This window comes from Henckelia pumila, chromosome 1 (genome assembly GCF_033568475.1).
Source record: "Henckelia pumila isolate YLH828 chromosome 1, ASM3356847v2, whole genome shotgun sequence".
NCBI classification, from domain to species: Eukaryota; Viridiplantae; Streptophyta; class Magnoliopsida; order Lamiales; family Gesneriaceae; genus Henckelia; species Henckelia pumila.
The window spans coordinates 180,667,108-180,682,591 of NC_133120.1; the positions used below are offsets into that span (position 1 = coordinate 180,667,108).

The following is a 15,484-nucleotide window of genomic DNA, read 5'->3' on the forward strand; positions in this document are numbered from 1 at the left end:
TTATTTGAGCTTAATTGATAGATATATTTACGTTGATTTTTCGTGATAGTATTTGCTCGATCAATAGCGACCAACAAGAATTTCTTCTGAGCTGGAGCTGGAGGGAAAGAACCCACAATATCCATTCCCCACTGATCGAAAGGACACGCTGCCACGATTCCTTTCATTAACGCTGCTGGCTGATGCTGAAGTCTGCTATGTCGCTGACAACTGTCACAAGAAGTCACCAAAGCTATGGCACCTTTCAAAATAGTAGGCCAAAAATATCCTACTAAGAGAACCTTACGGGCTAGAGAATAAGACCCCAAGTAATTGCCACAACACCCCTCATGTATCTCCTTCAGGACATAATGAGCTTCCTTAGGGCCTAAACACTTGAGAAGAGGTCCAGAAAATGATCTCTTATAAAGAACTCCCTCCACCACCACAAAGCGGAGACTCATCTGCTTCAACCGATATGCCTTCATTGGATCTTTTGGTAACTCGCCCTTCTCCATGTATTCCAAGAGCTCTTTTCTCCAGTCACTCTCTTCCTGAGCTAATGGTGCGAGCTCATTAGAAGGTGTTAATTCCACTTGCACGACTACCTCTCAATTTTTCCAGTTATGAAGTGAGCTAGCCATCTTGGCAAGATAATCTGCTTTTTCATTGCTCTCCCTCGGAATTTGTTCAAACATTACCTCATCGAAGAGACCCCGAGCTTCCTCTATTGCCCTCATGTATTCCTTCAACTTTTCATTTTTGACTTCGTATGATCCATTCACCTGCTGAGCCACCAACTGGGAATCAGAGTAAAGGTGCACCCGAGCTGCCCCAGCTTGCTTAGTTGCCCGAAGACCTATTAATACAGCCTCATACTCAGACTCATTTTTGGAAGCTCGAAAATCCAACCTAACTGCCAATCTAATCTCATCCACTTGGGGGGAGATCAAAAGCACCCCCACTCCACATCCTTCATTATTAGAATATCCATCCACATACACTTTCCACAAATCCTCTCCTTCCATATGTCTTGTCTCGGCCAGGAAATCGGTCAATGCTTGAGCTTTAATGGCTGACCTGGGTTCATATTGGATGTCGTATTCGCTGAGCTCCGTAGTCCATTTTACCAATCTAGCAGAAATATCAACTCGAGTCAATATTCTCCCAATAGGAATGTTGGTTAGCACCACAATGGGATGCGATAAGAAGTAAGGCCTGAGCTTCCTCGCTGTCATAACCAAAGCTAATGCTAACTTTTCCACCTCTGAATACCGGAGTTCAGCACCCTTAAGGGCATGTGAGAAGAAATAAATAGGGTGTTGAGTGGTTCCCTCTTGCCAAATAAGTACTGAACTGACTGCCCCTTCTAAAGCTGATAAGTAGATATACAATGGTTTACCCGGAACTGCCTTAGCCAATACAGGGAGTTCAGCTAAGTAATTTTTTTAAGTCATCAAATGCTTTCTCACATTCATCATCCCATTCGAATTTCTTGTCTTTACGAAGCACCTTGAAGAAAGGTAAACTTCAATGAGCTGATCTTGATATGAATCGGGATAAAGCCGCTATCCTTCCTGCCAACCTCTGAACTTCTTGCAAATTGTGAGGAGGAGACATGGACTGGATGGCTTGCACTTTCTCCGGGTTAAACTCAATTCCCCTCTCAGTAACCATGTATCCCAAAAACTTTCCTCCCCTGACTCCAAATACACACTTCTCCGGATTGAGTTTCACCCGATAAGTCCTCAAAGTTGAGAAAGTCTCCTCAAGATCGGCCACCAATCCCACATCATCCTGAGACTTCACGAGGATATCATCAACATAAACTTCCACATTTCTGCTGATTTGAGAGGCAAACACTCTGTCCATGAGCCTCTGATAAGTAGCCCCTGCATTTTTCAGACCAAAGGGCATCACTTTGTAACAAAAAGTTTCATGAGAGGTAGTGAAACTCACTTTGTCCTGATATTCTTCCGCCAAAGGAATTTGGTGATACCCTTGATAGGCATCCATGAAGCACAAGTATTGATGACCTGCTGTAGAGTCAACCAGCTGATCAATTTGGGGTAGTGGATAGCAATCTTTAGGACATGCTTTATTGAAATCTCTGAAGTCAACACACATCCTCCACTTTCCTGAGCTCTTAGGGACCAAGACCACATTTGATAACCAAGTAAGGAACTGCACTTCCCTAATGTTTCCTGCCTTAAGGAGCTCATCCACCTCTTTCTTAATGACCTTATCCTTTTCTGGACCAAAGTGTCTCTTCTTCTGCTTTATCGGCCGCACTCCCACAAGAGTGTTGAGTCGATGAACCATAATTTCTGCACTAACCCCTGTGAGCTCTGATATAGACCAAGAAAAAACGTCTTTGTTCTTCTTCAAGCAATCAACCAATCTTTGCTTCACCGATGTGCTAAGATCAGCAGCTAATTTGACCATCTGAGCTCCAGGGCTTAACTCCACCTTCTCATGGCCTTCTTCAGACATCAAAAGCACCTTCTGACCAAACATCCTCGGTGTACAGCCCATTGAAACCATTCCTACCTCCCTCCTACTTCTCTTGACATCAACTTTTACTTCGTTCACATAACACAACCAAGCTACCTTTTGATCACCCCGAACGACCACACCTCTCTTCCACTTGGGAACTTCAACTTCTGGTGATAGGTGGATGCCACGGCTCAGAAATCACTCAAGGCCGGGCATCCCAATATTCCATTGAAAGAGGAGGGTGCATCCACCACAGTGAAACAAGCCATTTTGGTTACTCTCTGCTCCCCATTTCCAAGAGATAATGGGAGCACTATTTGTCCCAAGGGTTGTAAAGCATGACCCGTGAACGCATACAACTCCGTGGTGACTGGATCCAACTCAAATCCTTCCAATTTCATTTGATCAAGGGTCTCTTTGAAGATAATGTTCACCAAGCTCCCAGTGTCCACGAAGATGCGAGCCACATCATAATTGGCTATGGTCAAAGTGACCAATAAAGGATCATTATGAGGTATCACCATATTTTTTAAATCTTCCCTTCAAAAATTGATGTTCGGATCATTAGGACAGCTGAGCTAAGAATTTACCTCGAAGTTTTCCAACCTACGCCCGTGAGCTTTGCGAGCCCTTCCTGAATCTCCATCCGTAGTGCCCCCTGAAATCATATGAATCATACCCCTATGAGGGTGATTCATAATTTGATGAACCCTCTCTTCTTGACCGTTTTGAGGAGCTCTTCCTTGACGATCACCTTGATTTTCCCCGCCTTCATTCCTCTGATTTCTCCATTGTGGAGCTCGGCCTTGACGAGGAGGATTTGCTCTCCGAGTCAGCTCAACCCTGATTCGAGCATCCTCAGAAATAATTCTTTGCACCTCCTCCCCTAGCCTCTGGCAGTCATTAGTGAAATGCCCATATTCTTGATGAAAATCACAAAACTTATTACATGGAGGCAGACGCGGGCCTCTTTCCGCATTCTGGGGTCTCACAAGCACTTGCCTTTCCTCACATACCTGAATTGCTTTTTCCAGGCTCACTGAAAGAGGTATAAGGATAAGGCCCTTTACCTCTACTTGATTCTTCCGCATTCCTCTTTCTCCCAACTTCCACTTTACCCTCTGCCTTTAGTCCTGACCTCACTAAAGTTGTGAGAAAAATCCGATACTTAATTGCGTCCGAATATCTATGTAACAGAGCTGCATTTTCAAATCTTCCCAAATGCTCTTCCGGATCTGAGCTCCCATCATACTCCCCTAAAGTAGGCTGTTTGAAATTTGCAGGGAGTTCCTTATCTAAAATAGCCCGGGAAAAGGGGCTCTCCCTCTGCATAGGCCCAGGCCGACCTCCAACCTGCCGGCCCAATCTCCTAATCTCCTCCCACATCGCATCCATTTGGTTCGGCTGCCCTCCTACTGGAGTGGGAGGAGGTGGTGGGTTCTGACCCATGGCTGCTTGTACTGTTTGAGTGATGAACTGACTAAGCTGATCCACAGTCATGTCCGCCACATTCCCCACTCCTCCTCCTCTACCTCTTCCTCTTCCTCTTCCTCTTCCTGCCATATCTATGCCTTAACTTCAATTTCCCAAAGATGGCGCCAATTGATATACCTCAATAAAGTGATCTTCTTGGATGAGCTAATTAGCCGCGCTAACAAAACTCCTCCAATAAGTGATGACCTATTGCTGACCTGAAACCACGAACAAGAGTGTTAAAGGGGGCTGGAGGGTGTTCCGGCGTATCCCCTCCGATGCTCAAGTCAGATGCTAGGATAGCAAAATATAGAGAGTGGTGTGTACGCATGAGTGAAAAAATTAGGATCTTAATAATGAAAGTGAACCTGATATTTATAGGAGAGAGCTCCGTATTTAGCGCCTACCTTCCTTATCAAGAACCCGAGAATCTCGGGATCACAATTCTGAATATCTAGGCTGAGATCTCGCTCGAATCTTATCTTAAACACTGATCCTAACATCCTAGATGGCTCACCAAGGTTGCCGAACAAATCTACGAAGCTAACTCCCTAATGACCTCAGGGCTGAGCTAAGTTCCCAAATTCCCGAGCTGAGCTGGGAAGTAGGGCGGGAGAGCATGGCCGAGCTCCCGAGCTAAGCTGGGAATTATGGTGGGGGAGCTTGGCCGAGCTCTGAGCTCCCGAGCTAAGCTCCCGACCTGAGCTGGGAATTATGGTGGGGAAGCTTGGCCGAGCTCCCGAGCTCCCGAGCTAAGCTCCCGACCTGAGCTAGGAATTATGGTGGGGAAGCTTGGCCGAGCTCCCGAGCTAAGCTCCCGACCTGAGCCGGGAATTATTGTGGGGGATCTTGGCCGATCTCCCGAGCTCCCGAGCTGCCAAGGCCGAGTTCCCTATCTCTATCATATCTTGCCAAATAATAGCTCTTGGAGCTTAGGGTCATCGATGAGCTGAGCGAATCTCCTCCCGGGGTATCAATACTCTTATAAAACTCAATCTTGAACAAACTCCATGTGACAACTGTACCTCGATTCTCAAGAGCCTTTTTCATCGAAATCCACCAGCTTTTAGCAACACCCTGCAGCTGATAAATCAATAACCTAATTCGGCGATTGTTAGAATAATCTAGAGAATCGAGCAACTGATCAATGTCCTCCAGCCAACTCTCACAGTCAATAGCTCTCTCATAACCCTTCAAGGTTGGTGGCTTAAAAGATTGGAACCTCTTCAGTAAAGTCTCCATTGGAGTCCCAGTGACATCCATCACCTCAGCCTCAGTACTACCCTGATCATTCGGAGGAGTTACTGCTGGTCGTTCCCTGTACAAAACTCTTCAAGGTGCCATCTGATAACCAAAGGTTATGACACAAAGATATCTAAATCTCTACAATTCGGTGCCCTGCAACCTCTTAGGAATTTGGATACAATTCAAGAATCAAATACAGTTATATCTCAAGTATTTCAAGCTTTATAAATTAAATCACATACTCCTGTAATTCAAGTAATTCGCAATAATAAATCATGCTCGCATGGAATTCAAATAATCAATTAAATAATTCAATCACATGCGAGAAGCCAATACAAGCGGACTCGATCTACCCCACTCACTTATAGTTTAAAACCAAGAACTTATCGCTCTAATATCACTTAATGTGAGGACCTCGGCTCTAATCATCTAATCAAGAAATAATCATTCAATCGATAGTAAAAGTCAAGGAAGAATAATTAATAATTTTTTTTAAATGGCAAATGCGTGCGCCCGCATCAAGAACCTCGTGCCCGCGCCTTCACCACGCAAAAAATCGCGCGCCCGTGCCAAGAACCGCTGTAGTAACCCGTATCCGAAATTAATGATTAATGAATATTTTAATCAAGTGATCATGTTTATATTAATTAAAACATGATTGAGGGAACTCTTAACGGATTAATGGAGTCCGGAAATAGACCCAGAATGATCAAAAAAGGTCCGGAGGGTTAGGTAGAACGGATGCAACGTCCTAGGATCGGACGCAACGTTCGTGCCAGCAAAATACGTCATTGCTTACGCACATGAAGTGACCAACGGACTCAACGTTTGTCGAACGGATGCAACGATGGAGGAACGGACGTTCCGTTCGATGTCCATAAATAGAGGTGCCGAGATTCATTTTCAGATGCACCAATCACCTCTCTTTTCTCGTTTCTTCAGCCTTCTAGCTTATATCTAGGGCATTCTAGGCTTCCTTTGGGGAATCCGAAAGTGGCGTAGCGATCCAGGCGTCGTAGCGAAGCTGTGGCCTAGTTTTGAGGCAAGCGACGGCAACGGACTGACGACGAACGCAGGTAGAGCTTTTTCTTCCCAAAAATATTTAGGAGTATGCAATAGCTTAGTTAAGGCTTTTAGATCACTTTAATGATATTAGTATCATTTCGCTGTGTAGTGCGTGCTACAACTTAAATTGTAATTCACCCAAGTGTAGGTTGTCTGCAAGTAATATACTCGTGAGTACGAGATCGATCCACGGAGAGGATGTTGTAAGTTTAATTTTAGCAATAATATATTATAGATGAAAATATTATTATAAAACTTCAAATACACAAATTATAAAATTGTCAAGGTTTCAAAGGTTCATTGTTGGTTTAATTAAGATTGCTAAATAAAAATAAATAAAAGAAACTAAAATAAAAATAAACATAAAAGAACAATGAAATATTTAAACAAGTATATCATATAATATAGTTCCCACTATATTAATATCCACCGATATTTAATACATGGTACCCATAATATATATATAGATGAATAAATATAAACATAAAAAGAACAATTAAATATTTAAACAAGTATATCATATAATATAGTTCCCACTATATTAATATCAACTGATATTTAATACATGGTACCCATAATATATATATAAATGCATAAATATAAATTGACATAAAAGTAAATGTTAGATCAAATCACAATATTTTATTTAGAACAACTGGCAGAGCCACGCTATCGTCTAAATAAAATATATGACTTTATGTTAGATGCGATAAAGTAAATGTTAGTTGCGGAAAAGTAAAAGTTAGATGCGAGAAAGTAAATGTTAGATGCGGATGGTAAATGTTAGTTGCGGAAAAGTAAATGTTAGTTGCGATAAAGTAAAAGTTAGATGCGATAAAGTAAATGTTAGTTCAAATCACAATATATTATTTAGAACAACCGACAGTGTCACGCTATCGTCTAAATAATATATATGACTTTATTATAAATAGATACATATATTTATAGTATATAATTATTGTAGTAATTATTGTATCATATTTGACAACAAATCAAGGTAACCACATTCAAGGTACCAAGCATTTGATGTAAATAGATAACAACAAATCATCCAAAATTATACCTACAAATAAAGATCAATTAGTAAAAATAAAAATAGAAAAGAAAAGAATATACAAAATATAGACAATCTTACTTGACCAACAATGAAACCTTTTCACCTTGACATAAAAAGATTTAGCTTTCCATGAACATGAAACTCAAGAATAAAGATAAAAGAAATTTCATACTTGAACTTGAGAAACTTGCACACTCAAACTTTTATTCTCACACACACAATATTTATTTTACAAATGAAGAATTCTCTACACTCTTGCACACTACAAAGCTTATACAACACATCTATTTATAGGCCAAATGAGAGGAAGAGTCCAAGGCTCATTAAATGTGAAATAGTAAAGTTGGTGGGTGCTTGTCTCCTTGAATGTCAATACCATGACCCAACTTTAATTGGCATGTTTGATGCCTTAGACCACCGATTCAGCCTTTCTTTTCAACATAGAACACGTAGGATATTTTGTGTAGATGTGTTTGGACAACTCATTCACCCCTTTTGGATAAAATATGAAATACTTATGATATTTTTACTCCAAGCTGGTCATAGTAAAAGTAAATCTATCTCCATTTTGATGTTTTATTATTTTGATCATCTTAATGAAGTTTTTGGAATTTCTTGTCTTCTACAAAGTTGAAGATGCCTCTTTTGTGATTCTACAGGTTTTGAGATTACTCCATTATGACCACTGTAGCTTGAGTAATTTTATTTTTACCAAACCTGCGCAAACCGTAAAATACAACATTTTAGTAAAACATTTAAATATAAACACATAACACTAAAATAATACAACTTCATAATTTTAATTAAACTTAAATTTTAAAACACACTTTTTAACATATAAATAATTAAAAATTTTAAGTTTCATCACACCCCCAAACCGGCTAATTACTAGTCCCTTAGTAATAAAATATCATAAAATATCATAAAATATCATAAAATCACAAGTTAGATTTTTATTCCTTAATATATATATTCAAATTTGCAAACTTTAAAATTTTAAAAACACACTTGTGAGGAGATCATATGTTTATTTATAAATCTCATTATCAACCAATATATTAATATGTAATTGGATGGGCTATACATATATATTTCACACAATATCAAAATAGTAAATATATATAATTTTTTTTTTTTTTTTACATAAATATTTTCTAAAAACTTTGAGAATAATATAATTAAAAGGATAATAGAAATCATTTTCATAACATGTATATCATCAGGAATATTAATGTAAAAGTCTCAACTCCATATTCTCTCGGGTTAAAGTATTTCATATATAGCTGTTTTTCACTCGTGGAGTTGGAAGAAAATTATACACTCTTTGAAAATGGCTAGTAAAGCAGACAATCAAATAACCTAATATTGAAAATAAGATAGGATGATTTACAAAGAATAAACCCATTTTTTTTTTGTTTTTTTTTTTTTTTTTGCTTGGCTGCAAAATTGTTTTTACATAATCAAATACCTCCAATAAACTTTGAAAATGTAACATTTTTTTTTTCAAAGTTTATTTATTTTTTTATTTTTTATGAGGTAAATCTATTACATTAATAATTATAGTAGAGATATTAATACTCTACAACTTTACAATCAAATTTCAAACAACTTTGCAGCCAATTTTCATTTTTTTTTTCTCTTTTTTTTTTTTTTTTTTCAAAATGGGTTTAATCTAGTAATCAACCATTTCTTAATAATCAATAAAAGCTTATAAGTTGTTTTCTCAATTCTTACCCCTCACTCACAAAATTTATGTGAGTAACTATTGCACTTTTACAAATTAATTCCCTCAATTATACATGTTATTATTTATTCAATCAATATCACTTTAATTATATACTCATAAAAGTTTTAAAAAATATGTATTTGAAAACACACAATTATATATTATTTATAACTTATATCCCATCAATTATATATTTTTTATTAAATTGATAAAAAGAATAATAAATAAACATCTATACAAAAAGACTTCATTTTCTTAGTAGTTTGCAATTTAAATATATACGGAATATTAAAATCTAATCTATTGTGATAAAATGATAAATAAAAACTAATGCGTGTCAGGAGTTTTTGACTCCTTACTCTGCCATTGAAAAAGAAAAATAAATATTATTATAGAAATATATATATATTTTTTTAAATTTTAAATTATTTTTTTTTTTTTTTTTTAGAGATAAACCCTCCCCCAAACCTGAATATGACATTGTTTTAAATTTTTTTTTATTTTTTTTTACAAGAAAAATAAAGAGTACATGATGAAAGAGATATCACCTGGAATTTATTGAAGATGAGGAACAAACACAAACCATTTCGTAACATGTTGAATCAATGATGACTTCAACGTCTTCTTATGAGTTGAGGGTTGGCTTCCCATCCAATTTTCTTATAAATTGGCAAATAGGGTCTTTTTTAGTCAGATTCCCAAGACCATTACCATGACGCTGCGCTTGGAATAGTTTCCATAAACGGAGAAGTTGACCTTGTACATATCCACTAGAATGCGTCTCAAGAGTCAATGAGATATCATCCAATGACTCTTTACTCAGCCCATTCTTAATGAAATCAATTTTATCTTCTCTATTTGTGGAAACACATCCCAAAGATCTGCATCGTTTGTTACAAGTCCATCTGGCACATTTATGACAAACATCTAACCCTTTTGCCCTCCTTTTCTTCGCATAGGTGCTTTTTCCTAGTCCGGACATATTTCGAACATATAAGAATTTTGGAACTTCGCCACCTATTCGAACCTTGGCTTCAATTATAAGACGAATATCCTCCGGAATTCCTTTTTGCATAAGCATTCTCAATCTTTCACGTCTGCATTCATAAATCATTCTTCGAACTTTTTTAGAAACAGAAGAACAAATATATTTTCCATGTTCTTTGATAGCTTCTTCCATTTTGAAAATAAAGAAATATATATTTTTTTTGATCAGTTATTGTGGGAAACCAATTTAACCGACTGTAAGAGCCACGGAGTACCGTTATCCGCCACTTAACCGGGAAGTGTCCTAATTTCTGCAAAAATAAAATAAAAATATAATTAACAATTAAGTTGGATCATATAAAGGCATAAACTCTTCATTAAGAACTTCATTTTCTATAAACGGTTTAAGTCTTTGCCCATTAACTTTAAATACATTATTATTTTTAGGATTTTCAACATCAACAGCACCATTAGGATAGACAAATTTAACAAAAATGGTCCAGACCATCGCGATCTAAGTTTTCCTGGAAACAAATGCAAGCGAGAATTATAAAGTAAAACTTTTTGTCCGATTTCAAAAGATTTTCTCATAATATTTTTATCATGAAATGCTTTTGTTTTATCTTTATAAATCTTTGCATTTTCATATGCATCATTTCTTAATTCTTCTAGTTCATTTAATTGCAATTTTCTTGATTTAGATGCATCATCTAAATTAGTATTAAACGCTTTAATTGCCCAATAAGCTTTATGTTCAATTTCAACAGGTAAATGACAATGCTTTCCAAAAACTAATCTGTATGGTGACATCCCCATTGATGTTTTAAATGCAGTTCTATATGCCCATAATGCATCACTTAATCTTAAAGACCAATCTTTTCGATTTGGATTGACTGTTTTTTCCAAAATTTGTTTTATTTCTTTATTTGCAAGTTCAACCTGACCATTCGTTTGAGGGTGATATGGAGTAGAGACTTTATGTGTAATACCATATTTTCTTAACAACGAAGAAAATGATTTATTTATAAAATGACTTCCCCCATCACTTATTATAGCTCTAGGTATTCCAAATCGACTAAAAATATTTTCTTTCAAAAATTTTATCACAACTTTATGATCATTAGTTCTACATGCAATTGCTTCAATCCATTTTGAAACATAATCGACAGCTACTAAAATATAAGTGAATCCAAAAGATAATGGAAATGGACCCATAAAATCTATTCCCCAACTGTCAAATATTTCAATAATCATGATTGGATTTAAAGGCATCATGTTTCGTTTTGAAATTGAACCCATTTTCTGACAATTTTCACAAGATTTGCAAAATGAATGTGTATCTTTGAATAAAGAAGGCCAATAAAATCCACATTGAAAGATTTTTGCAGCTGTTTTCTTTGACGAAAAATGACCTCCACATGCCTCAGAATGACAAAATTTAATGACACTACTTACCTCATTGTCGGGTATGCATCGTCGAAAAATTTGATCAGGACAATACTTAAACAAATAAGGATCATCCCAATAAAATTTTTTGACCTCTTTCAAGAATTTATTTTTATCTTGTGAATTCCAATGAGAAGGCATTTTATTTGTCACAAGAAAATTTACAATATTAGCAAACCAAGGCATAGTAGTAGCATAAAATAGTTGATCATCCGGAAAATTTTCATTTATTGGTATTTCATTTTGAGATGATTCAAAAATTATTCTTGATAAATGATCGGCTACTACATTTTCTTTTCCTTTTTTATCTCTTATTACAAGATCAAATTCTTGTAACAACAAAATCCATCTTATTAATCTCGGCTTAGCATCTTGTTTATTTGATAAATATTTTATGGCAGAATGATCAGTGTAAACAATAGTAGTAGAACCAATTAAATAGGATCGAAATTTATCTAATGCAAACACTACTGAAAGTAATTCTTTTTCAGTTGTTGAATAATTGATTTGAGCACTATTTAAGGTTCTACTTGCATAATAGATCACATAAGGTTTACCTTCTTTTCTTTGTCCTAACACGGCTCCTACAGCATAATCACTTGCATCACACATTAATTCAAATGGTAAAGACCAATCAGGAGGTTGTAAAATAGGTGATGTAGTTAAAAGATTAATTATTTTTTTAAAAGCAGTTTCACATTCTTGAGTCCATTCAAATTGTGCATCTTTTGTTAAAAGATTTGAAATTGGTTTCGATATTATGCTAAAATTTTTTATAAATCTTCTATAAAATCCCGCATGACCCAAAAATGATCGAATTTCTTTGATCGTGTTTGGTGATGGTAAATTAGCAATAACATCAACCTTAGCTTTATCAACTTCAATTCCTTTTTCAGATATGACATGCCCTAACACAATTCCGGATTTAACCATGTAGTGACATTTTTCCCAATTTAAAACAAGATTTTTTTCTTCACATCTTTTTAAAACTTCTTCCAAATTTTTAAGACAGTTTTCAAATGAGTTTCCAAAAACAGTTATATCATCCATAAAAACTTCCACAAATTCTTCAATCATGTCACTAAAAATACTTAGCATGCATCTTTGAAAAGTAGCCGGGGCATTACATAAACCAAATGGCATTCTTTTAAAAGCAAAAGTTCCGAACGGACAAGTGAAAGTAGTTTTTTCTTGATCTTCTAATGATATTGGTATTTGATAATACCCCGAATACCCATCAAGAAAACAATAATAAGGATTACCTGCCACTTTCTCTAAAATTTGATCTAAAAATGGTAACGGAAAGTGATCTTTTCTAGTTGCATCATTTAATTTTCTATAATCAATGCACATACGCCAACTAGATGGAATCCTAGCTTGTAATAATTCTCCCTTTTCATTTTTTATAACAGTGATGCCTGATTTTTTTGGTATTACTTGTGTTGGACTTACCCATTTACTATCCGAGATTGGATAAATAATTCCGGCATCTAATAGTTTTAAAAATTCATTTTTAACAACTTCTTTCATGTGTGGATTTAATCTTCTTTGTGGTTGTTGATATGTTTTAGCATTTTCTTCCAAGTGAATTCTATGTGTGCAGATTAAAGGATTTATACCTTTTATATCTTGCAAAGTCCATCCAATTGCATTTTTGTGTTTTTTAAGTAGTGTTATTACATCTTCTTCTTGTTTTGGTAAGAGGGTAGAAGATATTACAATAGGATATGTTTGATTTTCACCAAGAAAAGCATATTTTAGTTCTATTGGCAAGGGTTTTAATTCAAGTTTTGGATGATCATTTTCTTTTACTTCTTCAAGTTCATTAATTTCTTCAAATAACTTTGATTTAAAACATTTTTTGAATCAAAACTTTCCACTAAACAAACTTCAGATTGTTGATTTAAGTTTTCTTGGTGTATATTTTCTTCCACAATTGTTTCTATTGCATTATCATCTTCATCTTCATTAATACTTGGTTGTTTACATAAATTGAACACATTAAGTTCTAAAGTCATATTTCCAAAAGACAATTTCATTATTCCATTTCGACAATTAATTAGAGCATTTGAAGTTGCTAGAAATGGACGTCCCAATATTACTGGAATTTCGTTATGTACTTCTATTGGTTGTGTATCCAAGACAATAAAATCCACAGGATATATGAATTTATCGACTTGAACTAACACATCTTCTACGATACCTCTAGGTATTTTGATTGACCTATCGGCTAGTAAAAGAGTGACAGATGTAGGTTTTAAATCTCCCAACTTAAGCTTTTCATAAACTGAATAAGGAATTAAATTCACACTTGCTCCCAAATCTAACAAAGCTTTTTTAATTTTATTTTTTCCAATAATACATGAAATTGTTGGACAACCGGGATCTTTATATTTCAAGGTAGAATTATTTTGAATAATAGATCTTACTTGCTCCGTTAAGAATGCTTTCTTCTTTACATGCAATTGTCTTTTCACAGTACATAAATCTTTTAAAAACTTTGCATAAGAAGGCACTTGTTTAATAGCATCTAATAATGGAATATTTATTTTTACTTGTTTAAAAACTTCATAAATATCAGAATCATTTTTTTGTTTTTTATTATTTACTAATGCATGAGGAAAAGGAACATGTTTATTTATTTTATCATCAATTTTCTTATTTTTAGGACTCAAAGCATCATCTTTCTCAAAAGTATCAGGATTTGAATCCTTACTCTTTGAGTTTAATTGATCTTTGTTTTCATCACTATATGGATCATTAACTATTTTACCACTTCTAAGAGTAATAACAGATTTTACTTGATCAAATTTTTCTTGATTTTGATTTTTAGGATTAGGTTGTGGTTGAGATGGAAATTTTCCTTTTTCATGAATATTAAGTGCAGATGCAAATTTTGCAAGAGTTTCTTTCAAATCATTCATAGATTGAATGTTTTGAATATTGATAGACTCTTGCTTTTGAATGTATGCATGAATTTCATCTTCAAAATTTTTTCTTGGAGGTGGGATATAAGGAGCATAACCTTGATGATTTTGGTTATTTTGAAAAGGTTGTTGTGAAGGTTGTGCATTATTATCGTTCCTCCAACTAAAATTGGGATGATTTCTCCAACCAGGATTGTATGTTTGTGAAAAAGGATCTAATGTTGGTTTTTTAAAATTGTTAACATAATTGGCTTGTTCATGGAGACATTCTTTAAATGAAGGCAAAGTAGGACAATTTTTTGTAAGATGATCATGTGTGTCACATATATGACAAACAATTTCTTGAACACTTTTTAATTGATCACTCTTTTTCATTTCTAATGACTCAATTTTTCTTGCTAAAGATGCAAGTTTAGCTTGAATATCTACATCATCTTTAAGATGATAAATACCACCCCCATTTGTTGAATTATTGGTTTTACTTGGTGGTTCAATTGAGCCTATATTATCCCAATTTTGAGCATTTTCTGCTAATGACTCCAAATATTCCATAGCTTCATTTGGGTTTTTATCTTCAAAAGTTCCATTACACATGAATTCTATCATTTGCCTATCTTTAGGTATTAAACCTTCATAAAAGTGAGAAATTATTCTCCATATTTCAAAACCATGATGTGGGCATGTATTAAGTAACTCTTTATATCTATCCCAACATTGATAAAATGTTTCACCTTGTTTTTTAGAAAAAGTTGTAATTTGTCTTTTAAAAGAGTTTGTTCTATGGGAAGGAAAAAACTTTTTTAGAAATTGTTGTTGCATTTCTTCCCATGATCTTATTGAACTTGATCTCAAATTTTGCAACCATGTTTTAGCTTTATCTTTTAAGGAAAAAGGGAAAAGCTTTAATCGAACAGTATCCATGCTACAATTTTGATCATTATAAGTGTTGCAAACCTCCTCAAATTCTCTTAAATGCAAATATGGATTTTCAGAATCTAAGCCATGAAAATTTGGTAAAAGTTGAATGACTTGTGGCTTAAAATTGAAATTAGATGCATCAGGAGGAAAAACTAAACAAGATGG

General features: G+C 35.1%; 1 protein-coding gene and 1 non-coding gene across 2 annotated transcripts; one reads left to right on the forward strand and one right to left on the reverse strand.

The window, feature by feature from the left end:
* Positions 1-166: 166 nt before the first annotated feature.
* On the reverse strand, positions 167-1,217 carry LOC140874554 (uncharacterized). Its single transcript, XM_073277853.1, has 3 exons — positions 681-1,217; positions 317-587; positions 167-210 (listed from the first exon to the last, which is right to left on the reverse strand). Exons 1-3 carry the CDS (start codon positions 1,215-1,217, stop codon positions 167-169), a joined length of 852 nt encoding a protein of 283 aa, XP_073133954.1.
* Positions 1,218-15,065: 13,848 nt separating this feature from the next.
* Positions 15,066-15,176, forward strand: LOC140876954 (small nucleolar RNA R71). The gene has a single exon (XR_012149178.1). It is a non-coding gene; the product is annotated as a small nucleolar RNA R71 (small nucleolar RNA).
* The last annotated feature ends 308 nt before the right edge of the window (positions 15,177-15,484 follow it).

What these genes read in the sequence shown, in the direction of transcription:
- LOC140874554 (XM_073277853.1), bottom strand. Translation starts at nt 1,217, where the DNA reads ATGACAGCGAGGAAGCTCAGGCCTTACTTCTTATCGCATCCCATTGTG. An exon ending in CTCGGGGTCTCTTCGATGAG is followed by an intron (nt 588 to 680) that starts GTAATGTTTGAA and finishes AAAAATTGAGAG; the next exon opens with GTAGTCGTGCAAGTGGAATT. An exon ending in GATACATGAGGGGTGTTGTG is followed by an intron (nt 211 to 316) that starts GCAATTACTTGG and finishes TTCTTGTGACAG; the next exon opens with TTGTCAGCGACATAGCAGAC.